Genomic DNA, 27,545 nt, shown 5'->3' with positions numbered 1-27,545 from the left:
GTTAGGTTTCCAGTTGTAGCTTAACACACAAATTTTTATTATATTACTGGGTTTCATACTTGTTCCTCGATCGATATCAAGAATCAACACCATCTATCAGAACATTAGAAATCAACATCTAATGTTGAGACATCAGAAAAATCAACATCTACTGACGTCATTTTCTTGGTATACCAATAACTACAACTGAGTCAACAACACCCCCCAGACAAAGTGGCTGAATCTTCCCAAAATCGTGGCCAGGAGGTGAACCACCATATCGGGTTAAAGGGCACAATCACATACGGAGTTTTAGTATTCTCACGATCCCCCAAGACCGCCATCCAAGATTCCTACACTATAGAAAGGACATCAAGAAAGAAATTATTTACACTGTTCGGTCTCTTTTACCTTTTCAAATAAATTTTAAGTTCTTTACACAAGAACCGTTTTGCAAATCAACATGCAAAACCAATTTTGGGTACTGACCTACACAATTTAATAATGTAATTAATTTTGGAAAACTATTAAATTTTTAGAAATAAATTTTGCAATGCATAAATAAAATCAACAACAATTAGAGCAACACATGCTCCTGGCCTGCAGTGGTTCACATCTGACCACCAACACATCTCAAAAGTAATTTATGCATCTTTGCAAAATTTCAGTGAACATGCAACACACTCATTGTTTCAAAACATGTTCACAATGCATATTCAAACACACAAAATGAAGGCATATGAGGCCAAATGCATACACATGCAAATAGATGCCTGCAGAATACATTATCATGTTCAATTTTATGTATTGTAAAACGTGTAATTTTTTTTTACAGATCTACCCCCTCTCGTGTTTTCTATTTAAACACAAGGGGCTCCCTTTTACGAAAAAGGAAAAACACCCCCCGTGTTTTTCTCTCTCATCGATCCCCCGGTCCCTCTTTCCCCTCTCTCTCTCTCCCCCCCCCCCTTCTCTCTTCCTCAATATCCTCTCCGTCTCTCTCTCTCTCTCTTTCAGACCTCTCTCTACTCTCGCTCCTTCGTGCACCACCGCCGCCGAGAACGCTGGCATCGTAAGAAGCTTAGGTGAGCCCTTTTCTTCCCCTCCTTCCTCCTCCCCCGTCTTCTTCTTCCTATTGCCACCGACCAGTTGGAAGGGACCGACCCGAGGCCACCCAAGCTTGGGTTCCTCCGCCGCTCTTCCGCGGTAGCCCCCCTCTTTTGAGGGCCCTTTCTAGCGAATTAGTAGCCGCAACCCAGGGCTGCTGCCGGAAAGGGGCTGGCCCGAGCTGAGCTTGGGTTCCCACCCCCCCTGCCACACCACCTATGGCAGGTAGGGGTTTGGCCCATGGCGCCGCCGTGGCCCCCCTGTTTCCCCCTCGCTCCCTGTCTTGGCTGACAGGGGAGGGGCGCAACCCCCCTTCTCCCTCCTCTCTCTTTCTCGGCTTACAGGGGAGGGGGCGCCGTCCCCCTCGCCGCTCCCGACTTCTTCTTTTTCCCTCTGACAGTAGGAGAGGGGCGCTGCCCCTCCTTGCTCCCTGTTTTCTCTTTCGTCTCTCTGATTTCGACAGGAGGGCACACCCTCCTGCTGTCGCCCCCTCCCTTTTCGTTACTTAGATAAAGGGGGGCTCTTGCCCCCTCCCTGTTTGCTCAGGCAGGACCCTCCTGCCTTCCCTCTTTGGGTTGCGCAGGCAGGGGCCCCGTAGGACCGAGCTTTGGCTCGATCCCGCCTAGGTTGGGGGGAGGGCCGAGTCATGCTCGGTTTGACTGCAGAGCCTACCCCCTCCCTTTTTTTTTGGTTCTTCCTATTTTGGTCAGAACCGAACCTAGCTCGGTTGGGGGTCTAGTCGAGCCTGGCCAACACCGAACCTAGCTCGGTCAACTCTCAGCTTGGACTCGGCTCGGTCCGATTGGCTCGAACAAGGTCGGGTTCGACCCCTGCATCACATACCTGGCACACTTGTACTATTTTAAAAAGAGTTCTTCCGTTATTTTTATGCAGTACGACAAACCCTTTAGCACACCCCATCAGCGCAACAGACGTGGCACGCGCAACAAGACATAAGCTTTTAAAAACCTACATTCGGAATCATCAACAAGTTCGACCATCTTCGAGGTAGGCGAAAGTTGCACAAAGGACGATGGACGAACAAATCTTAAAACTTGCAATTATATAAATATATACGCATTTAATTCAAGGACACAGTTTTACGATCCTTGTCCTCTTTCCTTTATGTCATTTACTTTGCCATTATGCTTTTATGTGTACCGGGCAGTCTCAGTTGTTTCTACATTTCGCTCATATGCGTACCTGCATGACAGCTAATATCGAAACAAAGTTATCATATTCACTTTACTTATTTTGACTTGCACACCAGGAAATGAATGACGTATATATTAGTTTGGGTTCTGAATTATGCTCATTTGCTCACTCTTCGGAGACATTTGATAATATTGGAACGATACAGAAACAAGATTAACATGCTTATTTTTACTTATGTTAAATTGCATATAATGAATCAAATAAAGTATGTATTAGTTTTGTTCTAAATTGTTATACTTGTGCACCTACCAGTTTTTCATGAAATTGACCTGTCTTATGGGTATAAGTGATGATTAGGTCGGTACGACAAACGATGGCACGATGACGTGATGGTATCAAGATGAGACTCTTTTTATGACATTTCGATCCTGAGGATATTTATGTAATTTTGCATAAGGGTTTTCTTGAAAATTCTTCTTTTGTATAAACTCTAAATTATTAAAATTATATTTATTTTTAATCTATTTGGTTTTGAATGTATAGAGTTTCAAATCCATTGTGTAAAAGAAAAGTTTGCGATGAAATGCACCCAATGTCCGTTGACTTGCTATTTCAAACATCATTTTTCGCTGAATTACTATTTAAAACTCTGATAAAGGAATGTTTACAAGGCTTTCAAAATTTTCCTAAAAAGTTACAAGTTCGGGATTTTGGGGGTGTTACATGTATAAACAACCAAACATGCATATGATCATATTTATGCAAACATTAATTAAATTTCAGATTCATGCATATGGTATGTGCAACTTTCAACCAATTAAATCAAAATCATGTTTATGCATCATTTCAGAAAAATGCATACATCAATCTTAAACACGATCAAATTCATATACTAATTTAACTATGTAGAAATTTCTTATTGAGCCAGCAATTGGGCAAATCTGAATTCGCAAATCAAACAATCATCTATTCGGTAGATCTAGACCAGATCTGCCTAATGTATACACCCGACAGAATCTGATCCATAACAGTTCATCTAAACTTGGCAAATCTGATCAGATTTATTTACCTATGAAGCTCGGCAAATCTGAACCAGATTTGCATCTATATGGAGCTAAGCAAGTCTGAGCAGATTTACTTACATAAAAAGCTAAGCAAGTTTGATCAGATTTGCCCACAAACAAAACTTGGCAAGTCTGATCAGATTTGCACATATGCTAAACTTGATAAGTCTGATCAGATTTGCACACGAACAAAACTTGGAAAGTCTGATCAGATTTGCCCATAAACAAAACTAAGCAAGTCTGATCAGATTTGCTTACATGTAGAAATCGACAAGTCTGATCAAATTGCACACATAAAAAAATTGGTAAGTTTGATCAGATTTGCATACATGAAAAAATTTGGCAAGTCTGATCAGATTGCACACTGAAGAAAAAAAATCGGCTAATCTGATCAGATTTACTGATTATTGAAACTCAATAAGTATGATCAGATTTGCATACTTGCAAATCGGCAAGTCTGATCAGATTTGCTGACTAATGAAACTTAGCAAGTCTGATCATATTTGCACACATGTCAAATATGATCCAAGAAGTATTCTCAGAACATGCTAAAAAAAATTCATCACATTATAAGGTCGACATGACTGATCTCATATATATATATATTCATCATGAATAAATATGAAACACAATGTGCAATAATATCCGATACATGATTATGCCGGACAACAAAATTAATCGACATGTTCATTTAGATGCATGCTCAGTAAACAAGCCTAAGTCTAATATAATTTTTTTTTTGATGTGGGAACAAAGAAATACTCAGATATGAAATTATTCGGCATCTGTTTGCGTAATCATGAAGCCGGACAAATCCAGAAATTTATAAATATATCTATATACATGTATATTCAGGCTGCGTGAGCTAGAGAGCTCTACCAATATATATATATATATATATATGTGTGTGTGTGTGTGTGTGTGTGGGAATTGCATGAGCATAAAAATCTCATGAAATCAAATTGCATATATGTATGTATATATATATATATTCATTATGCCAAAACAGAAAATAAAATCGACAAAAATTGAATATATATATATATATATATATATATATATAATATTCATATACATAAGTAGGGAAAATTGTTAATATGTATTACATGCATGTCAAATTCCAAATCAAGAAAAATTAACATATATGGAATCAAGATCATGCATATTTTTAGGATTTGATACTCTAGGGAAAATCAATAATCTCAAGAAATAAGTATATATATAATCATCACTTTATATATGTATATATATTCTTTTCAATCAGATTTCTCTTTTTCATCTAATACTTATACATATAACCATATTTATACCTATTTCTTCCCGTAAGAACTTAGAGAAAAACCAGTACCTTGATCGTAGTTCAGAAAAGATCAGAGAAAAACGATGGATGTATGAAAAAATTGAGTTTTTCTTCTTCTCTTTCTTTTCATCTCTATTTTTTCTCTCTCTCCTCATACAATTTTTGGGTTTTTTCTTTTTTTCTCTCTCACTATCTCTCTAGAACACGTGTTCTAGAGAGAGGGAGATACCAACCCCTTTTATAATATTTGTTTTCATATTTTATTTTTTTTCTTAATTTAATTTTATCTAGAAGGGGGTGACGTCCCCTCTAGATGACTTAAGTAGAGTTCTACTTCACGTAGAACTCTACATTATCTTCTAGATAATATAAAATTTTATTAATTATTTTATTTAATATAATATTTTAAAGAATATTCCAGAGGGTGTCGCCCCCCTCTGGAAGTCTCTATGAGGTAGAGTTCTAGGTAGAACTCTACCTCATCCTCTTTTAAATTAAAGTTGATTTTAAAGTTTTAAATTGGCCATGGATGTATTTCGGATCCAGATCTAGATCCAAGATCCAAATCCATTTAGATCCTACTTGGACCAGATCCTAGTTAATATGAATCCTAGATTGGGTCCAGATCCATATTAATTTAGATCAAACGGAGTGGATCGAGTCCGATTCAATCCATAAAAAGTGAAAATTAGAGGCGGGTCATTTTTGAAAAATGCGATTTTCGGGCCAACCATAATCCGATTTCGAAAAAACAAGCCGCCAACGTGATCACTATTTCGTGGTGCATCTAACGGTGTTCATACCCGATTTTTGCCTCCAAATTTCTCCTGAATTTAACCAGAATTTTATTCGATTTTTGCTTGAATTTAATGGTTAAAAACAAAAAAATTGTCAAACTATAATTGGCTCAACTAGGTCTTGTTAGTGGGCTCTGGGCCATGCCCAGACCCAACTGACGTCACCTATAAAAATAACTATTTTTTCACAATTTTTATCAATTTAATTTAATATATAATTCAAAAATTACATTTATCGATTTTAAAAATCATGAAAAAATATGCGATATTACATTCAATTAGGCACAAGAGGTTTCTCACTGTTAATCAAATGCCTCCATTCCTAAACTGTCGTTAGCTTGCCCTTGAGTTAGCACTAACTATTGTTTTAAAGTTACCTTTTTTCAATTGAACGGCACGTCTAGGCTTTTCTTCATGCTTGATTAAAGTTACTTTTTTTACCTTAATTCTAGAAGTTAAATCTACCTTTACCCACTGATTTTTCATGTTCTCCAGAACAAAACAAAAGGGAGACAAACAAAGGTGGCCCTCTATTCAATCCCCACAGAGCGACCACCATGAACGACTCCATCTCTTTAGAACCAATGAATGGAGAGAGAGAGAGAGAGAGAGAGAGAGAGAGAGAGAGAGAGAGAGAGAGAGAGAGAGAGAGAGAGAGAGAGAGAGAGAGAGAGCTTATGGAAGCCACCAATCTATAGGTATCCCTAAATTGTGTGGTACTTTATCACACTTTGGATTTTACGAATTTACCCTCCTTTTTTATCTCTTTCACAAATCACATTGCTTTGTTAAGCGTAGAGCACAATGAAAGTGATATCATTATCACCACCCGCCACCATCCACCTAGCAACTTCTGTGGGCCCCCATAAAAAAAGGATCATTGATCGTGCAATGGACAACAATGAACGATGTTGATGCGTTGTTACGAAGAGATGAAAAGATGGTGATAAGGGTATCACGTGACCTACACTGACCGATGGTGAAGGGGACACAATTGTTAAAATATGTTGATCCTTAAATGTACATATATATATATATTTATATATATATAAAGATACGTATACATATATATATATATATATGTATACATATCTCTATTTATATATATATATAAATATATATATTTTATCTTCCTAAACTACCCGCAAGAGTATTCTTGTAAATTAGCATTTTACGCATATTCCAATTGGAATATGCATTGTAATTTTTGTTTTATTTTTATTTTTTGTTTTTTATATTTTTGGAGTTCGTACCACATTGGGGGCCTCCCAAAAGTGACGTTGGGAGCCCCTAACGGTCACAAATGTGACCGTTGGGGGCTCTCCAACGTCCTCTTTGGGAGCCCCCAAGGTGGTCCCTTTTCATGCTTATAAATAGGGGATTTCCCCTTTGTATTTGGATTCTTGAGGGAGCTTATGCTCCATTGTAATGGGGTTTTCACCCCTTCTCCATTATTCTTCAATGATATGTAACTTATGACTTTAAGTCATATTATTCCCTTTTTATGGGTTTTATGTATTGGCACATTATGTGCGTGTGTTGTTTCCCTTTAATGGGTATATTTGCACTTTACGTGCATAAGTATGGGTTCATTATTGAACCCAAGGTATTCCAAGTCACTTTCTAACATGGTATCAGAGCAAGGTCACGATGGGGTTGTCTCTTGGTGCAACGGAAAGCGTGTCGCTCAAGAAATGGTGAAGTATTCATTGCTCTTCCTAAAGTATTATGCTTTTGAAGTTATTCGGTATGTATCCCTTTTCTCAAAAAGTATTATGCATTTGAAAGTATGTTTCTTGCATATAGTTTGTTCGTTTTGATGGTCATGATAGTTGAATTATTTCTTTTCACATTTCGTGTGCTCATATATTTTGAAAATATCTCCTTCTAAATTTGGTGAAATCGTTTGTTGTCCAAATATAAAATTCGTGTCTATTTATCGAACTACTCATAGCATATAATAGTAATTTATGTTTTTAAAAAATTACCTTCAATTATGTGAGATTTATAGTTCTTAAATAAGTATTTCATGATTGACCTATAAGTTAACTTTTAAAATTATATATGATCTCTTGCTAAAATAATGATCTTTGCTTAAAATTTCTTAATTCTCATATGAACCCTAATTTGATTTGAGTTCCTCTCTTGATTATGGATGTTAGTGCATTTTTTTGAAAAATTTGATATAATCATTATATGAGAATCTCTCACATCTAAAATCTTTGTTGAATCCTAAAGTAGTTCTTGTTAATGATAACTTATAAGAACTCCTAAAAAGTTTTTCAATGTTTCTTTTTTTTTAAAAATTATTTATGATAAACCATTAGGAAAGATTGTTTTTTTTTAAAAAAAAAAAGGAATTTCCCACATAGAATGCATAGTTCATCTATTGCATCCTTTTTTGGTATAAATGATTTCATTTTTCATCCTTATAAACTTGTTGGTTTGTATTTTTCATAAGGTTTCGAAATCTCTTAATAATATCTTTAGAAATGCCTACATTGGCCATAATATAGTTTTAGTTGTCCTCAATTGCACTTGTCAAGCATGTAATTACATAATTAAAACTTGAGAATTTCAAGCATTGCTCTTTTTATAAAGTGCATACTTGCTCACTTTTGTGTATTTTTGTATTTTGTGCACATTTGCTTCTCAAAATATTTGCGCTTATATGCATTCCCTCTTTTCTATGATATACATGCCTTAGTGCATGTTTGTTTACACCTTGGTGTGTATTTGTTCAAGTATTGTATGAATGCTTTCGTGCACATCTTTTATAAAGCCTTGTGTGCTTACATGTGTATTGTCTCTTCGTAGACGTTTTTGCATTATGGAGCCTTTATGCATATTTCTTATTGTGAAAAACATAATGAATTTAGATATTGAGTCCTTTTTAAATCATTGTAAGTGCTTATAGCACTTTGTACCTTTCCGCATATCTCATCTCAATCAAAGAATATTTAAAAATTGTTGTATGGGATTTAATCCCAAATCTATAAATTTTCAAGTACTTTTTCCTTGAGTATTGTGTTAAAGCCTTCTTTGTGAACCATTACGGTTCTTATGATTTATTTGATTAAAAGCTTGATTGTCTTGATGAATTCTTTATATTGTGGTCTTTTTGATACAAGACTTCTTTTAAAGATTAGGCATAATTCGTGTTTATGCAAAATTGTTTTTTGATGGATTATATTGGACCTTTGATTCATTTTGTTAATCGGTCCTCTTTGTAAAAACTTTTTGGAAAATGATTCCTTATGTGTTTATTGCCCTTTTGTGGCATTTATATTTGTCCATCACATGTTATTTAATGCATCATTTATTTGGCCTTATTATTGTCATATTAGAGATATTTGTCGAGGTGAGTTATGGGCACCTCGTGTTGTATCATTTTAGATTGTCCACCTTCCATATTATAGATGGTTGTTGAGGTGAGTTATGGGCACCTTGAGACTCTAAAATGAGTTGTTATTTGATCTCTAATTATGAGTGTGTCACTCATTTTTTCTCTTGTGGCCATTGATATTATGGATGTTTCTATGTAAATGTGATGGACATATGGTGTTTGAAACCTTAAATGCTTTAAGGTATATTTAAAATCAAGGTGTTTTGGGATTATAGCCCAACCTTTTATTTATGAATCTTATGAGTGCATTTGCACATTTGTGATTCCGAATGTTGTGCTTATTGTGCACATGTGTTCTTGTGTTTTTTCACAAGTGTTCTTGGTGTGTGTATGTTCACACATTTGTTCTAAAGAATATTATTTTATCATCTTGTTGAAGATACTTTTACATGCATTTATTCCAAAATGTTATTGTTATGAGTATTCATGTTTTAAAAGGAATATTGTTTCATTCGAGGTTTATTTTCATTACAAGTTTATTGCCTCAAAAGTCTTTTCCTTTTATGCCCATTATCTAAGTGTCATCATATGTAGACAAGAATTTTATTACACCTTCGTGTGTTTTTAGCCCTTTGTTGGCTTTTGCTCTCTTGGTCTAGTAGCTGAACACACTTGTCTTGAGTGTTTTTACATGTAGACAAGGCACGTTGATTCACACCATGGTGTGTGATTTTTAGCCTATGTTGGCGTTTGTGTCCTTGTTCTAGTCGCTTAAGATGTATGCCCATGGTTGGCTTATTTCACTCATTTCAAGTGCTATCATATGTAGACGCACTTATTTCAAGTATTATTATATGTAGACAAGAGGTTCTTTTACACACCTTTGTGTGTGTCTTTGGCCTTTAATGGCTTTATATTCTTGATCTAGTAGCTTATACACTTGATTTATGGGTTTTGGAGGACTAATGAGGAAGATGTGTGTAATGGATAAACTATTGTTGAAATTTGCAAAATTTCATTCATGACTTGTGTTTTTCAAGCAAATCATATTTTTGATATGCATATCAAGTTGATTTCTTAGCATTTAATCTATATATTAAGTGCTTATGGTTTTTGCCACCCTTATATGCAAAATGAGTATTATGTATGTCTTTCATAAATGATTTTAAAACCTTGTGAACTCTTGGGTTTATTTTGCCTAAAGTATGCTTGGAGACTTTGTTTCTCTTATTTGGCACTTCATTACATGTTTGAAGCATGTTCATTAATGAGTTCTTTGAGTATTAATTCATTTCATGATAAGTATATGCATATGCTCTTTATGGCCTTGTTTGACCCTCATTCAATAATGTTTATGTATATCATGCCTCTTCGTAGGCTTATTGTGGTGTCCCTTAGTGGACCATTTTTGTTATTCCCCATTATGGGGTTATATTTGTCCAACGTTGGACCTTATGAATGCATTATGCATTCTTGCAATTTATTTCTGCATAATTTGCTTCCGCTCATTTTTGTTTTAAACATGATATATGATTTTGAAACTTTGGTGTCATTTTTGCATAATTTGCATCTCTTCTAACCTGTGCTAGTTAGAAATGTTCCATTTGAATAAAAGTACAAAGATTTGTTTTACTTGTTTCTTTGTTGTTATTTCACAGGATCTTGGAGATGGGACAAAGAGAAGTACCCTGAATAGTTCGGGAAATTTGAAGACAATAGGAGGAAGGCCTTTTCAAGTTCCATTGCATCCTTGCCGGAGCCTCTTGGAGTCTTGCCCTTTGTTCAATCTTTTCGTTTCCCCGCAAAGATTGAGGGGGGGTGTTAAAATATGTTGATCCTTAAATGTACATATATATATTTATATATATATATATATATAAAGATACGTATACATATATATATATATATGTATACATATCTCTATTTATATATATATAAATATATATATTTTATCTTCCTAAACTACCCTCAAGAGTATTCTTGTAAATTAGCATTTTACGCATATTCCAATTGGAATATGCATTGTAATTTTTGTTTTATTTTTATTTTTTGTTTTTTATATTTTTGGAGTTCGTACCACATTGGGGGCCTCCCAAAAGTGATGTTGGGAGCCCCCAACGGTCACAAATGTGACCGTTGGGGGCTCTCCAACGTCCTCTTTGGGAGCCCCCAAGGTGGTCCCTTTTCATGCTTATAAATAGGGGATTTCCCCTTTGTATTTGGATTCTTGAGGGAGCTTATGCTCCATTGTAATGGGGTTTTCACCCCTTCTCCATTATTCTTCAATGATATGTAACTTATGACTTTAAGTCATATTATTCCCTTTTTATGGGTTTTATGTATTGGCACATTATGTGCGTGTGTTGTTTCCCTTTAATGGGTATATTTGCACTTTACGTGCATTAAGTATGGGTTCATTATTGAACCCAAGGTATTCCAAGTCACTTTCTAACAACAATAGCGTCTCATTTTTTGTTTGGTAAGAAATTAGGACACAAACACTCACCACAATGCACAAACAAAGTCGGGTGGTTTAGTGGAAGGGTGATGCGGAGAGAGGAGGAGAAGCCCTGACCCTACCCAATCTGACAACGTCTTACGCATTTGGGATCTCTGCTTCTTGAAGCAAGATGGTCCTGAACTCCCTCACCCTTCTGGATCCGTCCCAAATTTTGCAAAGGGGATTCATACCACTTAGGGCTAATTTCAGGGTGCAACTGGTTTGGATTCACTTGAACCAGTTCAAATAAAACCAATGGAAGAACTGAACTGATTAGACCTGACCCGATCGAGTTTAATAGACCCATGGTCCGGGTTGGATCTAAAAGCTTAAACCCTTTTTGAAAATGAGAAGGTTCTTGTGTATCCAAAATTAAGACCCGGCTGGTGCGTACCGGAACAGTTTTCATAACCAACTCTCTTACCAACCCAAGCCTAATTTATATCCGAACTGATTTTACCCATATTAGGATGGTGCAACGGTCTGGCGATAGATAAATGAGGTTAAATAAAAATTTTGATTAAGACAAAAATAAAAATCACTGAAGATATAAAATCCATTATACATTTAAAATACGATGTTTGTTTGAAAAAGTGCATAAGAAAATATAACTACCTAAACTCTAAACCAAATCTGATGGCCAAAAAAAATGCATACGTCAACGGATCAGATGTAAACCAACATTCGACCCAAATCCGAATCCGATTAGTTGGATTCAGTAACCAATTCCTTTTTTTTTTAAGCCGGATTGAGTTAGCATAAGCATAAAGAAAAGCCCAGACATGTAGTACAATTGCTGCAAGGGAAAAATAGTTACTTTAAAACAATAGTTAGTGCTAACTCAAGAGCAAGCTAATGGCAGTTTAGGAATGAGGGCATTTGATTAACAGTGAGATACCTTTGGTGCCTAATTGAAAACCTTCAAAAGTTTGGACACATGAATTAGAGCCAAAAGTTTGGTGTGTGTTTGAAAATTTCCGTTGTTATATTGATCTTTTCTGTCACACAGATTCAATAGTTTCATATCTCATGGGTACACATCCTTTATTGGGCACCCAACTGAACTCTGAATTATCTTTGATATTTGATTGAAGATCGTTACTGCTATTGTTGCTTATTAGTTGGGATTAACAAGGACCTGCATAAAAAAAACGCAGATCAGTTTTCAGTTATTTTTCTATTCAATGGGATTTTATTCTTCAGGTATTCATCATTTTTCGGTCACTTGGTAGTGCTCGTGACTGTTACCAGATTCCCTGGCAGTGCCCGCGGCTATTACCTGGTAATACCTGTGACTGTTACCAGGTTATTTGGTAGTGCCCACGGCTGTTACTGGTGATTTCCGTTTCCTTTTATTTTAATTCATGTGAATTCCTTCTTTATTGCTTCCTTCCTTCTCCAAATAGACTCAAGTTCTTCGCAGTCTCTTTCAACCAGCTTCCTGAAACAACTTGTCTTTGAAAAATTGAATAATGCCAACTTTCTTACCTGGAAGAGGCAGATCATTCTTTTTTATTAGAAGTCAAGATCTCGCTGTCTGGATGGATCGATTCCCATCCCTCCAAAATATCTTTTACAGGAAGAGAAGGATGACAAAGGGACACTTCTGTCATAAAAAATCATTTGAAAATCCCAAGTTTGTTGCCTGGATGAAGCATGACTTTGCCTATATTACCTCTACTCTTTCCCAAGAGGTATTGATTGGAGTCCCTGATGATTGCATGACACGAGATTTGTGGGCCAAGTTGGTCCAAACTTATTCTCAAATCTCAGAAGCGAAGGTGATGTATTTGAAGAGAGAATTTCAGCTTCTTCAAAAGGATCCATCCATGTTCGTCTTGAATTATTTCAATAAAATAAAAAATATCACGAATCAGCTAGCATTAGTGGGATATGAGGTCCTAGACAAGGACAAAGTTCAACATGCTTTAACATGAGTGGGTTCTGAGTTTCATGTGATTTCTACAATGCTAAAGTATCATTTTGAGCTTCTCACTTTTGATGCGTTCAAGTCCAAACTGTTGTATTATGAGATGTCAATGAAAGGAAATGCGAAACAAGGGAATACATGCTCTCATGAAGTTTTGGTGATTGATACCTCTTCGGGCCGTGAGCGAGGAGGACATTGAGGAGGTCGTGGATGTGGACATGGATGTGATGGTTGCCAAGGAGGTCATGAATTGCTGCCCACTCCAAGTAGCTAATGCTAATAATAATACCAATAAAATATCTACCTGTTTTATATGCAAGAAGCCTGGGCATGTGAAAGCAAATTGTTGGTTCAAGGATGTTCCCAAATCAATCTGCAATCATAAAATAAAGGGCAGAACAATAACCAGGGTCTGAACAAAGGACAAAAGAATAAAGAGCTTCTAATGGCAACATTGGAAGGCTGAGTTTTAAATAGAATGAGCAGGGAGTATGGTACATCGATTCGGGTGCAACAAACCATGTCACTGGTGATGTGGGTAAGTTCTTTAAATTGGTTCTTTATTTTTTAAAAACAATTTTATTACTGGATATGGTACACGTCACCCCATAACTGACTCTAGAAGTGTGTCTATTCCTTTGTCTAAGTGCAAATCCATTCAGTTGTCTAATGTTTTCTGTGCTCCTAATATAAAAAAAATAACGTCTATGTCTAAACTTGTTGATGATACCAATTTTTACATTGAATTCACTCATTTTTTAGTGTATGTCAAGGACATTCGGGCGAAAAAGACGTTCACTGAAAGGGAGCAATGTGAGAATATGTACATCTTCAAGGAAGTTCCCCTAGCTGCTCATGCTCGGTCGGAGTCAAATTCGAAGCTCATCTCATCTTCTTCTACATGTGTTTTCAATTTTTCTAAGTCAAATAAGCCAGATGTTGGCATAGTCGTCTAGGGCATTGTAGTTGTCTTTGTTGAGAGATTGATCTCTAGTGATTTGTTATCTAAGTTTGTTTTGAGTTAAGAAATTGATAATCATATTTGTCCAAGTTGTGAAGTTTGCAAGAGTCATGTTCTTCCTTTCAATTCATATAATAAGTAGCTTCAAAACCTTTTGAGATTATTCATTCTGATGTATGGGATCCTGCTCCAAGTGCTTCTTATTCTCTTATTCTGGTGGTCGATATTATGTTATTTTTGTTGATGATCATTCTCGTTATACTTCGATATTATGTTATTTTTGTTGATATTATGCTTGATTTGTGGCTGAGATAATGGGGTTTTCGGGAGCTTATTTTCCAATGGGAGAACAGATCTATCGAAATTATATGTGTGGGATTAAAGTTGGCATGCAAACTCAAAATTATTAGGAATAATTTAAGGTAGTTGTAGGAGATGTAGGGGTTTGAAATTTTGTTTAACACAGCTGGGAGGAGGACCTATTGAAACTGCAAGTGTGGCACATTAGAGGTGGTACAAGCGAGCGTGAGTGCGACATTGTTTTGGAAGAATTAAATCGCACAAGCGCTTATTCTTAGATCATGTTTCTCTTTTTTATACCAAAAAAAAAACGGAGAGAAGAATGCCCAAAATCATGCGTAAATTCCTTTACAAAGAGGCCAACAATGAAAAAGGATGATTTTGGTTAATTGGAGTTCGGTTACTGCACCACCAGATAGGGTGGTCTAGGCATACACAGATTGGGAACCATGAATTTGGATATTCTAGGCTATGCTCTGTAATGAAGCCTTGAACCAGTCTTATTAAGAGCACATACGAACTCTAGGATGGCCCTTAGAGGTGGAAGAGTACTAGCAGTTGAAAACAAGGTTTGGGTTGTGGCTTACCTGGATTGAGACCCTAGAAGATTTTAAGAGTTGGGTATGGGCCATATTAGGTAGAGGGGACCTGATAAATGGCAGAATAAGAATAAGTTCGCCGACGTTTATCCCTCACTCTTCTACTGGCCATATTGCAGCACTATATGATGACGGATTGTTGGCAACAAGGGGTCGGCTGGACCATTGAGTTCAGAAGAAATGTTAAGGATCATGAGATTAATGAATGGATGTTGCTCATGCAATGTCTAGCTGATGTCAAGCTGGGGGATAAGACAGATGGGTTCCATTGGACATGCAGGCCCAACAAGATCTTCTTGGTAGCATAATTGTATCTCTTTATTAGAGTTGAGTGTTCGGCTTTTCCAAAAAAACAAATTGCAATTGGGGACCTTTTCCTGCATCTAGGAGCTTCATGTGGATGCTTTAAAGAGGAAGGGGTTCTAGGGGCCTAGCAGATGTATACTCTGCTTCAAGGGGGAGGAATCTATCACCCACCTGTTCTGGAGCTGTCAGTTCTTCTAGAACATGTTGACACTGACGGAATAATATGTTCATGTCAGAGAGGTCTCTGCTATGATGAATAGTCAGTTATCTCTGGCAAAGTGCACATACATTAATTATCAATTCCATGTTCAAAGGACTCTAGATTCTACTCCCATGCATGACTGCAAGCTATGTCACATAGGTGCGGGTGCAGATACGGATGCGAATGTGGCGATGCGGCACTTAAAAAAAACTTGGGTGCGGGGGTGCAGGAAGGGTATATATACTTCAACAGTTTTAACTTTTAAGTGAACACTACGTGTATGTGTGTGCATTTATGTATTTATTTATATTAGATAAAACCAGACTTGGTTCGGGTTAAATGAATCTACTTTTAAACAGAAATGGACCTCAGTGTGGTTGACTTCACCTCACAAAGGAAGCCGGGTCCAAGTGTCCCACCTGTCAGAAATATAGACCTGCAAGAGTTAAAGGTGAGGTAAAGAGAGAGGAGAGAGAAGAGAAGAGAAGAGAAGAGAAGAGAAGAGAGGAGATAGAAAAGAGGAGTCGGCGGCAATAGGTTTTCCCTCTTTTACTTATTATTTATAAGTGTTGTACAGGGTATAACATTACACAAGTAATAAAGATAAATTACAAACATGCCACCGCCCACGCATCCCAAGATGAATCCTTGGAATGTCGGCGGCAATAGGTTTTCCCTCTTTTACTTATTATTTATAAGTATTGTACAAGGTATAACATTACACAAGTAATAAAGATAAATTACAAACATGCCACCGTCCACGCATCCCAAGATGGATCCTTGGAATGTGGTGCGGGTCATGGATCCATGATCCAAAACTAACAGCCTCCCTCAAGTTGAGTATGGTCTTTGATCATGCTCAACTTGTCTTTGAGTGCCCAAAACTGATGAGTGGATAATCCCTTGGTAAAGATGTCAGCAACTTGCATATCTGACCGAACATATGCAGGTTCAATTTCTTTTTCTTCCACCTTTTGCCTAACAAAGTGTTAATCTATCTCGATATGCTTCGTGCGACAATGAAGGATGGGATTGAAGGCAATATTGATAGCACTCTGATTATCGCAAAGAAGCATAGAGGACGAGATCGGTTCTTGTAATTCTTGCAGTAGATGTCTCACCCATGTAACAACGGCTGTTCCTGCTGCCATTGCACGATACTCCGCTTCAGTACTAGATCGCGCCACTGCCTTTTGTTTCTTGCTACTCCATGTTACAATATTATTGCCGATAAGAATGCAATACCCCGAAACTGATCTGCGCTCGTCAGGATCACCAGCCCAGTCCACGTCTGTGTAGGTGAATAGTCGATGCCCTGACATATAAGCTGTGTCCTTGGTGTACATCAAGCCATCTCCAATCGTACCCTTTAAATACCGAAGGATCCTTTTTACTCCTTCCATATGTACATCTGTAGGAGCATGCATAAACTGTGAAGCTTGATTGACAGAGTATGCTATGTCAGGCCTAGTGAATGTTAAGTATTGTAACATCCCTACAACTCGACGATACAAAGTAGGATCATGATAAGTAGTGCCTTCTTTAGCACTTAGCTTATGATTTAGAAGGCAAGTTGTGCTAATCGGTTTACAATTCTCCATCCCTGTAGCAAGTAAAATATCAATGGTGTACTTATGTTGGCTCAATGTAATAGTCTCATGTCGACTATCAACTTCCACACCCAAAAAATATCGCAAGGGACCCAAGTCTTTCATCTTGAATTTAGCCATCAACATAGACTTAACCCAAGATATGTGAACTTCATCACTCCCGGTAATAATGATGTCATCAACATATATAAGCACCCAAACAATAGCTGAATCACTTTTGAATATGAACAATGAATGATCTAGAACACTTTTAGTGAACCCATGATGCTGGATCTCCGTGGAAAAACTCTCAAACCAAGATCGAGAAGCTTGTTTCAAGCCATAAAGAGAGCGTCGAAGTTTACATACCGAATTGGATGAATCATGCATACTATAACCAGGTGGCTGCTCCATGTAAACTTCTTCCTTTAGTTCACCATGCAGAAAAGCATTTTTAACATCAAGTTGACTGAGTGACCATCCATGTTGTAACGCCAATGCAATGATAATCTTGACGGTGCCCAATTTTACTACTGGGCTGAACGTTTCATCGTAGTCCTGCCCATACTGCTGTGTGAAGCCTCGTGCGACCAGACGAGCCTTATAGCGCTCAACACTGCCATCCGGTTTGTGCTTGATCTTGTACACCCATTTGGATCCTACAACATTCTTGTTATCTGGCCTTGGTACAATTTCCCATGTATTGCATTCATGCAATGCTTCCATTTCCTCATTCATCGCCTCTACCCAGGCACGGGAATGTACAGCCTCATGAAAAGAGGAAGGTTCTGTTTCTTTGGACACTCTGGTTAGAAATGTTTGAAAATCCAAAGAGAAATTGTTATAACTTACCCAACGATCTATAGGATGTCTAACCCGAGTGGAACGTCGTAGAGGAGTCTCATCATTGACTGGATGAGCTCTACGAGAATAAACAAGACCAGAAAAACGTGAGGATGTTGTTGTAGGAGGAATGTCTTCCATATGCGGTTCCACATCGAAAGTATAGGGTTCATTGTCTGTCAATAAAGATGAATCCTCATAAGGCAACGAGTCATATAAAAGTGAGTCACTGAGCCAAGGATCATAACTGTCCTGTGTATCTGTGGAAGACGAACCCAGAGTGTCAAAATTTTCATCATAAAAAACAACATTTCTAGATACCCGAATTTTGCCTGTATGAGGATCATAACACCTGTATCCCTTATAGTCATCTGCATACCCAAGAAACTTGCACTGTACAACTCTGTCTTGAAACTTATTTCTCAATGAATGATCAATGTGAACATAACATACACAACCAAAAGGATGTAGTTCTTCATATGATGGATGGCAATTATAAAGAACAAAATACGGAGAATTATCTTCAAGGATGGTCATGGGCAACCTGTTGATAACGTAAACAAATGTATGGAAAGCCTCAGTCCAAAGAGAGAAGAGAATACCCACAGTGTGCATCATGCTCAAGGCTGTCTCAACAATATGCCTGTGTTTTCTCTCAGCTACTCCATTTTGTTGAGGGGTATGAGGGCAATAAATGTTACGTGTAATGCCATGCTCCTTCAAATATTCACTAAAATCATGGGATATGTATTCTCCCCCCCCCCCCCCATCACACTGGAAATATACAACATTGGTGTTGAATTGGTTTTGGACTAGTGCATGGAACTGTTTGAACAACTTGAAAACTTCATGTTTGTTTTTCATGAAGTAAATCCAACTAAATCGAGTGTAAGAATCAAGAAAGAGTACATAGTATCGAGATCCAAAAAGAGAGGCAGTGGGCGCAGGACCCCAAACATCTGAGCATATAATCTCAAAAGGCTTTGTTGCTCTTTTATTGATACTATGAAAAGGAAGTACATGACTTTTGCATAAATGACAACTTGGACATTTTGACTCTAAACTGACTGGGGGTATTAGACCTTTAGCAGACAACTTGTCAAGAAAAACTTGACTACAATGACCCAAACGAAGATGCCATAAGTCTGGCTTATTAAGTTTCAAGACTCTAGATGGAGAACTATGATCTGTGGATCGACTCAAAAATGTTGGAAAGGAAGGAGCTGAAGAAGCCACAGTTACGGAAGATGACGTCTTCAAAGGCACATGAGATTCTTCAAAGACGTACATGTTCCCGCGCCGTTCACCTTTAGCGAGCGTCTTCTTGGTGTGAAGATCCTTAAGATAAACAGGAGTAAATTCAACAGAAGAATTTGTTTCATTAACTAATTTAGACACAGATAGAATATTCTTTTGAATATCAGGTGTGAGTAAGACATTTGACAAGGGTAATTGAGATTCAGGCAAAGTAAGAGAGACATTTCCAGTGTGAGAGATGGGGTGGTGAGATCCATCTCCTATGACTATAGTGCCATTTCCAGTGTAAGGAGTCAAGTGAGAAAATTTACCTGCATCAGAAGTAACATGTGCTGCTGCCCCTGAATCAATATACCATATACCTTCATCATTTTGGCGCAAGTTCATCTGATTGAAAGTAGTCATAAGGATATTTTGTACGTCTTGTGGAAGAACCTGTCCCTGAGGAGTGCATGCAAACGTCTGAGTTGCCCTCTGCCCTGGCCTACTATCTGACCTCCCTGTTTTGTTCCGGTTCTGAGGATTGTACCAGCAATTTGATTTAACATGTCCTCGCTTATTGCATAGAAACCAAGTAGGAACACGTCCCCCTCGTGGTAGACTGCCTGAGCCAAGGCCTCCTCCACCTGGTGTAGGTAGTAATCCTCCTTTGTTTATAGTTGTTCCATTGGGACGAGGAGGAGTAAATAAGACTCTTGTTTGAATAGGCGTATGTGCCATCATCACAGGATGAGCATCATCTGACTCGTGTTCCTGATTTAAACTGACCTCATATTGCAAAAGCTTAGATTAAAGATCATCAAAACATGGAAAAACTGAGACAACCTGGAGTGCTGTGCAAAACATGCGATATTCAGGTCCAAGGCTACCTAATACCTGTTGTACCATGTCCTTATCTGATACAGGACTTCCAATGGCAGCTAACTGATCTGTAATAACCCTGACATCCCCCATGAACTCTTTAATAGATTTGTTTCCTTTTCGCATGGATTGGAATTGCCACTTGAGTTGTAAAGCCCGAGATTCGGAAACCTGAGAAAAGGAATGAGCTAGTCCATTCCACAACTCGGCAGCAGATTGATCATCAGAAATAGTTTGTAAAACACGATCAAAAAGTGTGGAAGTTATGTAAGCAACTAATGTCTGATCCCGTTGTACCCATATGTCATAAGCAGGATTGGTGGTTCGAAGTTGACTCACCTTCCCATCTTCACCTGTTATTTCTTGCATGATATGTGTAGGTGGGGCGGGTGATCGCCCATCTAGATGCCCATAAAGACCATGACTGTGAATAAAAGGCACAATCTGACGTTTCCAAAGTAAGTAGTTATCATGAGATAACTTGTGGGTCACGAGGTGAGTAAGAAAACTAGGGTTCAGCTTGGAATCCATGGATTATATGAAGAATGAGAAGCCAAACTGTTCTAACAGTGTATTGAAGGAAAAAAAAGGCAATGCTGTGTGATGAAAACAATATCAACACACACGTTACACAGAAGAATAGTGATGTGCGAACCAGAAAATATTAAATGCCGACTGTTCTAACAATATATTGAAGAGAAAAATAGTAATGTTGTGTGCTGAAAATAATATCAGCACACACGTTACACAGAGAAAAAACAACAACAATGCTGTGTGCTGAAAACAATATCAGCACATACGTTACACAGATGAATAGTAACGTGCGAACCAGAAAAAGAAAGAATCAGAAATATTTTGGGGAGAAAAACAAAAACTCGGCAGACTGAAACAGATGTTAAGACGTGCATACCAGAAATATTGAGAATGAGAAGGATCAAAAGGGAAACTAGAATGACGTGAAATCTGATTAAGAAAATGAGAAATAAAGAAATCTGATTAAGGAAAACAAAACAGAAATAAAGCCTACGTCCTTTAGAAGCACGTGCTGGTCCTTATGGGCCTTCTAGATGATTGATTTCCGCGCCTGTGCTTTGATACCATGTCAGAAATATCGACCTGCAAGAGTTAAAGGTGAGGTAAAGAGAGAGGAGATAGAAAAGAGGAGTCGGCGACAATAGGTTTTCCCTCTTTTACTTATTATTTATAAGTGTTGTACAGGGTATAACATTACACAAGTAATAAAGATAAATTACAAACATGCCACCACCCACACATCCCAAGATGGATCCTTGGAATGTGGTGCGGGTCATGGATCCATGATCCAAAACTAACACCACCCACATGGGTGTGGGTGCGACACGGGTGCGGTGCCCTGTTAGAAGAGTCCGTGTTACATAGACTGCAAGTTTGTTTAGTTGAATCAGTATTGGACCCTTGAGATTCCTTTGGTTGTTTGAATTCATGCCAAGAGCAAAACTGAATCAAGATTTGGTTATGGTGATCCAGGGGAAACACGGTAGTATAACTTGAGCATAATGATAGATGTTGCAATATTAACATCACCCTATCCATTCTATTCATATCAACGCATCTAATGAAAATCCAGGGGTATAGTTCTATCAATTGGCTGCAAATTGATCTCATGGATGGCTAGTCATGCATTGTATGAGGGTGCACCTATGGTACATTGAAAAAGGCACGAATGGGATACAGCTGGTATGTAATACAGACTTGGTAATTTTATGAAAAGTAGGCCACATATAGCCATTTGTATATTTAATTGCATGAATTTATGCACACTCAAACCAATGGTGAAACGAGTTATCAAACCAAGGTTAGGGATCATTAGGGAATGTGTGTAAAGTCAATAACCAATGGTGAAACGAAAAACAACTAATGATAACATAAAGGTTCAAGATCGTGAAGGTAAAGATGGATGAGGTCATTGGCACAGTGCTATCTATGTTTGGTGTAGGTTTAATTATGTACATGAAACGTCATGACATGTCTGGTGGCCATGATGGTATCATGTTCATGTGACATACTGGTGCATTCTCTATGTTTTCAATATTTTTTCCTTGGAGAGGGGCAATTTTCACTCATCTTCTTGCAATCTTTCTCTTATTCTTTTGATACAATATGCTGTTTCTTGGTTAAGATTTAGTGTTACATGTCCTCAAGCTATCTTGTGTCATGCTAAAATAATAAAAGTATTGATAACCATATTAATTTGATGTTTCAGAGTGTTGAACTGAGATGAGCATTTATTTGGTAGTGATTTTTGAACTTTGTGCAGCATTGGCTCAGGCCCAACAGCTATTGCTCGATCCACAAGAGAGAGAGTACCTACTTAGTCAAGTTAATGCGGCTAAAGGCATGCAATCTTATTTTTCTTTTTAATCTTTTTCACTGTTCTCCGTTACTTTTATAGCATTTGTAATAACATCTTTGTGTTTTCAGCAAGAATTTGGCTTTGAGATTGTTGGTTGAGGTATCCAAGGGCTTATTAGCATAGTTTAAGGGACATACTTTTATTATTATTATTACTACTACTACTACTACTTTTATACAATTTATGGTCTTCCAATATATTAATTGGCTTGTTTCTGGATGCCATAAAACAAGATGTCAAAGGGGATATGCTTTGGGCAATGTGCAAGTAGCCTTAACTGATGTATTCTAATTAGGGCTATAATGTTGGTGTTTTGAGTCAATAAGCCAGTGGGAATGATTCATGGACAACCAGCATTGGTTTCATCATATCATATAATATTGCTTTATTTGTATGTTTCATTTTTCTCTCTCGAGGATATGTAAAATAGATATAATATAATCAGCTTATGATGACTGGACGTCTTTCTGATCTAACTAGGGTGGAACAACAGCAAGGCAAAGATTTTTAAATGGACGGCCATAGAAGCAGTACAGGATAATATTTGTGTGGCAGATTGGGTGTATTAAAGGCAGTCTGATTACATTTGGATAGATTGATTGTGAGGTTACTAACATCTTCAAAGGTTGTCTTACCTGAAGTTGAAACGAATTTGCTGTTTTAAATGGCATGTAAGTACTTGCTTGGTCATCTGATGGAAAGCCATACAGAACGTATGTCAGGTTGGGTACATAGGATCATTCTAGTGGAAAATAACTGCTAAATCTTTTGGGCTTGTAAACCCTCTCGTTGAGGCAATCCCTCCACTAGTGGTAAGGGCGTGCACTCCTAGTACCACTACTGATTGTCTCTTAGTATTCCTAACAGACATGCCTTTGTCTTTTTGTTGCTGAAGAATTTTTCATTAGGGACACTAGCATTAGCTCTAGAACTCCCACTTGCTCAAAGTCTTAGCACTTCTCAACAGGCACCCATTCCCATAGTTAGAGACATTCTGATCTCCAATTTCTACACTTTTTAATTATTTCTTTGATTTTTCTGCAATAATTAGTACATCTGCCACTTTATAGCTTTTGACAGTTTTCTAGATGTGCATGTGACAACATTTTTGCCTTGTGCTGGCAAAACGATGCCTCATTAGATATTCCTCCATGAAACTTCTGTTAAATGTATTTATATATACATTTTATACTATGTCACATGGGTGCGGGTGCGGGCGCGGGTGCGGGGATTCGGCACTTCCAAAAAACCCGGGTGCGGGGGTGCGGCAGGGGCAAAAATATAAAATATATATATATATATATATATATGCGACGCGGGTTTTTTCAAATTTCATTTTATATACAGCTGCACGCACCCATTTCGTCAGGAGAACAGTGGAAATCCTTTACTAAAAAAACCATCATTATCATTTATTATGGAGAGAGAAAATCCTTTACGAAAAAGGATTGAAAAGGCAGCTGCTGTCAGCTGTCATTTATTGTGTAAAGAGAAAATCCTTTACGAAATTGAAAAGGCAGGACAGCAGCTGCTGTCATTTATTGTGGAGAGAGAAAATCCTTTACTAAATTGAAAAGGCAGGAGCAGCAGCTGCTGTCATTTATTGTGGAGAGAGAAAATCTTTTACGAAATTGAAAAGGCAGCTGCTGTCAGCAGAAAAATTTTTTAAAAAAATTTCGCAGCCCATTTCGTAGGGCAATTTTTTTTAAAAAAAAAAAAAAATCCAAACAAAAATGGACCGAAATGATCCTGGGTGCGGTCAACGCACCCAGGATTGGGTTGACCGCACCCGGTGCCGCACCCGCACCCGCATCCGCGTCGAGTCGCGTCGACGCGGGTGCGGCACCCTGCTAGCCGAATCCCTATGACATAGATTTTATATGTATATATGTATATTTATTATATATGTATTTTTTATAGATTGTAATATAGATATTTTTATTTTTTTCATTTATTTGTAATAGGTACTGTATTAGGGGCAGTTTGGTCTTTTTAATTTTGTTCTTATTTCTGTAATAGCCACTGCCCATTAGGGGCAGTATAGACTTTTTTGTAGCCATTGGGGTTAGTCCAATGACTAGTCAAACTAGCCGTTGGACTATCCCAATGGCTAGTTGGGGTAGCCTCTCTTTCTCATGTATATATATGTGGGTTTCTTCCCGCATTTGTTCTATGCTTTTTTTAAGCATTTTAAAATAATATTTATTTTTATGTGTTTCTTAGCTCTTTAGTGGCTTGTCCTTGTGTATCACTAGTGATCTTGGTATTTGCCCTTGGTGACTATTGTGTATTTCCTATTGTGGCTTTGTATTTGTGCACATCTTACATTGCCTTGTGTTGTGCACATATTTTTTGTATTTCATTACATGTAATAGAGTCAATAGGCTCTTGATCCTAGTGGTGGACCATCGTGATGCTCACACCTCTTCTTGGAAAACATGCCAAAGCTTCAAGTGCTTATTTTTCTTTGTCAAGTTTTTATTATTATGGAGTCCGTGTTTGTCATGCCTATCAAATTGAATGACTCCTACTACTGCACTTGGGCTTCTACCATGGAGAACCACTAATAAAATATGGCTCACGATCTTTGAACCAGGTTTACCGCAACATAAGAAAGAAAAGAAGGGAGTGTACATGTTTGTTTTTCTGTAAAACCTTCCTCAAGAGAGGGAGCAGTGTGGGCTGACCTTCTATTATAATAACATGCTTTACATTTTACAATATTGCCCCAATGTTTATCTCTAATATAATATAAATAAAAGGGCAAAAGAATAACACAAGAAGTTTACAACATAAAGGACTCTCTACGACGTGAAATTGGATATTGAATTTCTACCAGATCCAGATCTAGATCTTCAGGTTCACGTCTCAATAGCTTCCCTCAAGTTGTATATAGTATTCACCATGGACAACTTGTTCTTCAAATACCAAAATCTCTGAACTGTTAGGCCTTTTGTAAAAATATCTGCAATATGATCTTCAGTTCCAACGAACTTAGTCTCCAACTCTTGTTCTTTAATCTTCTGTCTAATGAAATGCTGATCAATCTCAATATGTTTGGTTCTACTGTGTTGGACCAGATTTACTGATACTTGGATTGCACTTTGATTATCACAAAATAAAACAGACCTTGAGACTTTTTCTCCCAACTCTACCAGGAGAAACGTGATCCATGTCAATTATAAAGTGACTGCATCCATAGTTCTATATTCAACTTTTGTGCTCGACCTGACAACTGCTCTCTGTTTTTGATTACTCCATGATATCACATTGCTGCCAATAAACACACAATAACCAAAATTAGATCTTTCATCAGGATCTCCAGCCCGGTCAGCATAAGAAAATGCTAATAACGACAACATATTTTCTCCCTATAACCTATGTCACATAGGTGCAGGTGCGGGTGCGGCGATTCAGCACTTTAAAAAACTTGGGTGCGGGGTGCGGGGAGTATATATATATATATATATATATATATATAATTTTGAACAGTTTTAAGTTAACCCTATGTGTATGTGTGTGCATTTATGTATTTATATACATAATGTAGATATAACTGGACTTGGTTAGGATTAATCGAATCTACTTTTGGACAGAAATGGACCTCTGTGTGGTTGACTTCACCTGACACAAAGGAAGTCGTGTCCAAGTGTCGCACCCACATGGGTGCAGGTGCGACGCGGGTGCGGTGCCCTGTTAGAAGAGTCTGTGTGACATAGCCTATAACCTTTTATACACCAAGCCATCTCCCAATGTACCTTTTAAATACCTCAATATGCATTTCACTGCCTCCATATGAGTGACCTTTGGCTCATGCATGAACTGAGACACTTGATTAACTGCATATGTAATACCAGGGTGAGTAAAAGTAAGGTATTAAAGCATACATACTATACTTCTATATTCAGTGGGGTCTCTGTACAACTCTCCATCCTCACTACTCAATCTTTGATGTATGGGACTTGCGGTTGATATTGGCTTGCAGTCTTTTATACCTATCTTGCCAAGAAGATCCATGATGTACTTATGCTGAGTCAGAATAAGACCACCATCACCTGTTCTGTCCACCTCAGTACCTAGGAATTATTTCAATTTCCCAAAATCTTTCATATAAAACCTCAAGCTCAAAAGAAGTTTGATGTTTTTAACATGGTTTTCTGAATTTGCTGTAACTATAATGTCATCAACATAAATGAATAAGAGTAATTATCCCATCTTTCTTGAAAATGAACAAAGAATAATCCAATCAAGATTTCTGAAAACTATGTTTCTGAATTTTTAAAGAAAAACTTTCAAATCAGAATCTTGAAGCTTTCTTTAATCGAAATATAGCCCTTTTTAATTTGCAAACATGAGTATGTGGATCCATAACATTATAACCTGCTGTCTGTTCCCTGAAGACTTCTTCATTTAAGTCACTATGTAGAAATGCGTTCTTTACATTTAACTGATTTAGAGCCCATTTATAATCAACAACAAGAGACAAAATTAACAGAACAGTGCACATTTTAATAACAAGACTAAAAGTTTTATCATAGTTCAAACCATATTCCTGTGTATAACCCTTCGCAACGAGCTTGACTTTATATCTTTCTATAGTAGCATCAGACATATATTTTATTTTATACACCCATTTTGAACCAACAACATTTTTATCATTTGGTCTTTGGAGTATATCCCATGTTTGACACTCTTGCAAGGCTCTCATCTCCTCATTCATAGCCTCTACCCCTCTTTTATATTTGATTGCTTGACTATAAGATTTGGGCTCATTTAAAAATAATTGGTGATTTGTAGAGAAATTGTCATAACTAACCCATCTTTCAACTGGATGTCGAATCCTTGCCGATCTTCTTGGCTCAACATAGTCATTTGGAACATGTAGGGTTTCTCCTAAAGTTGGTTCTGTGCTTGATTCTCTGGGCCTTCTAGTATACACAACACCTTCTTTGTACCTTTGAGATTCAGCTGGTGGTTGTCCATCATTAGGATCGCTATCTTGCACATTAGGCTGCAACTCTTCATAATTTAAGTTAGATGAACCTTTAGTACATTTC

General features: G+C 37.4%; 1 protein-coding gene across 1 annotated transcript in view; it reads left to right on the top strand.

The window, feature by feature from the left end:
- The window catches only part of LOC149846845 (uncharacterized), a 146,536-nt gene that overhangs the window by 24,833 nt on the left and 94,158 nt on the right, over nucleotides 1–27,545 (top strand). Inside the window, exon 4 of the mRNA XM_089996606.1 lies at nucleotides 22,393–22,470. Within this exon, the coding sequence (XP_089852732.1) occupies nucleotides 22,393–22,470 (78 nt within the window). The remainder of the gene's footprint in view (nucleotides 1–22,392; nucleotides 22,471–27,545) is intronic.

The sequence above is a fragment of the Nuphar pumila genome, chromosome 2, assembly GCF_984573655.1.
Source record: "Nuphar pumila chromosome 2, dmNupPumi1.hap1.1, whole genome shotgun sequence".
Taxonomy (NCBI): domain Eukaryota; kingdom Viridiplantae; phylum Streptophyta; class Magnoliopsida; order Nymphaeales; family Nymphaeaceae; genus Nuphar; species Nuphar pumila.
The sequence above is the reverse complement of the archived record's forward strand: the minus strand, read 5'-3'. Positions and strand labels throughout refer to the sequence as shown.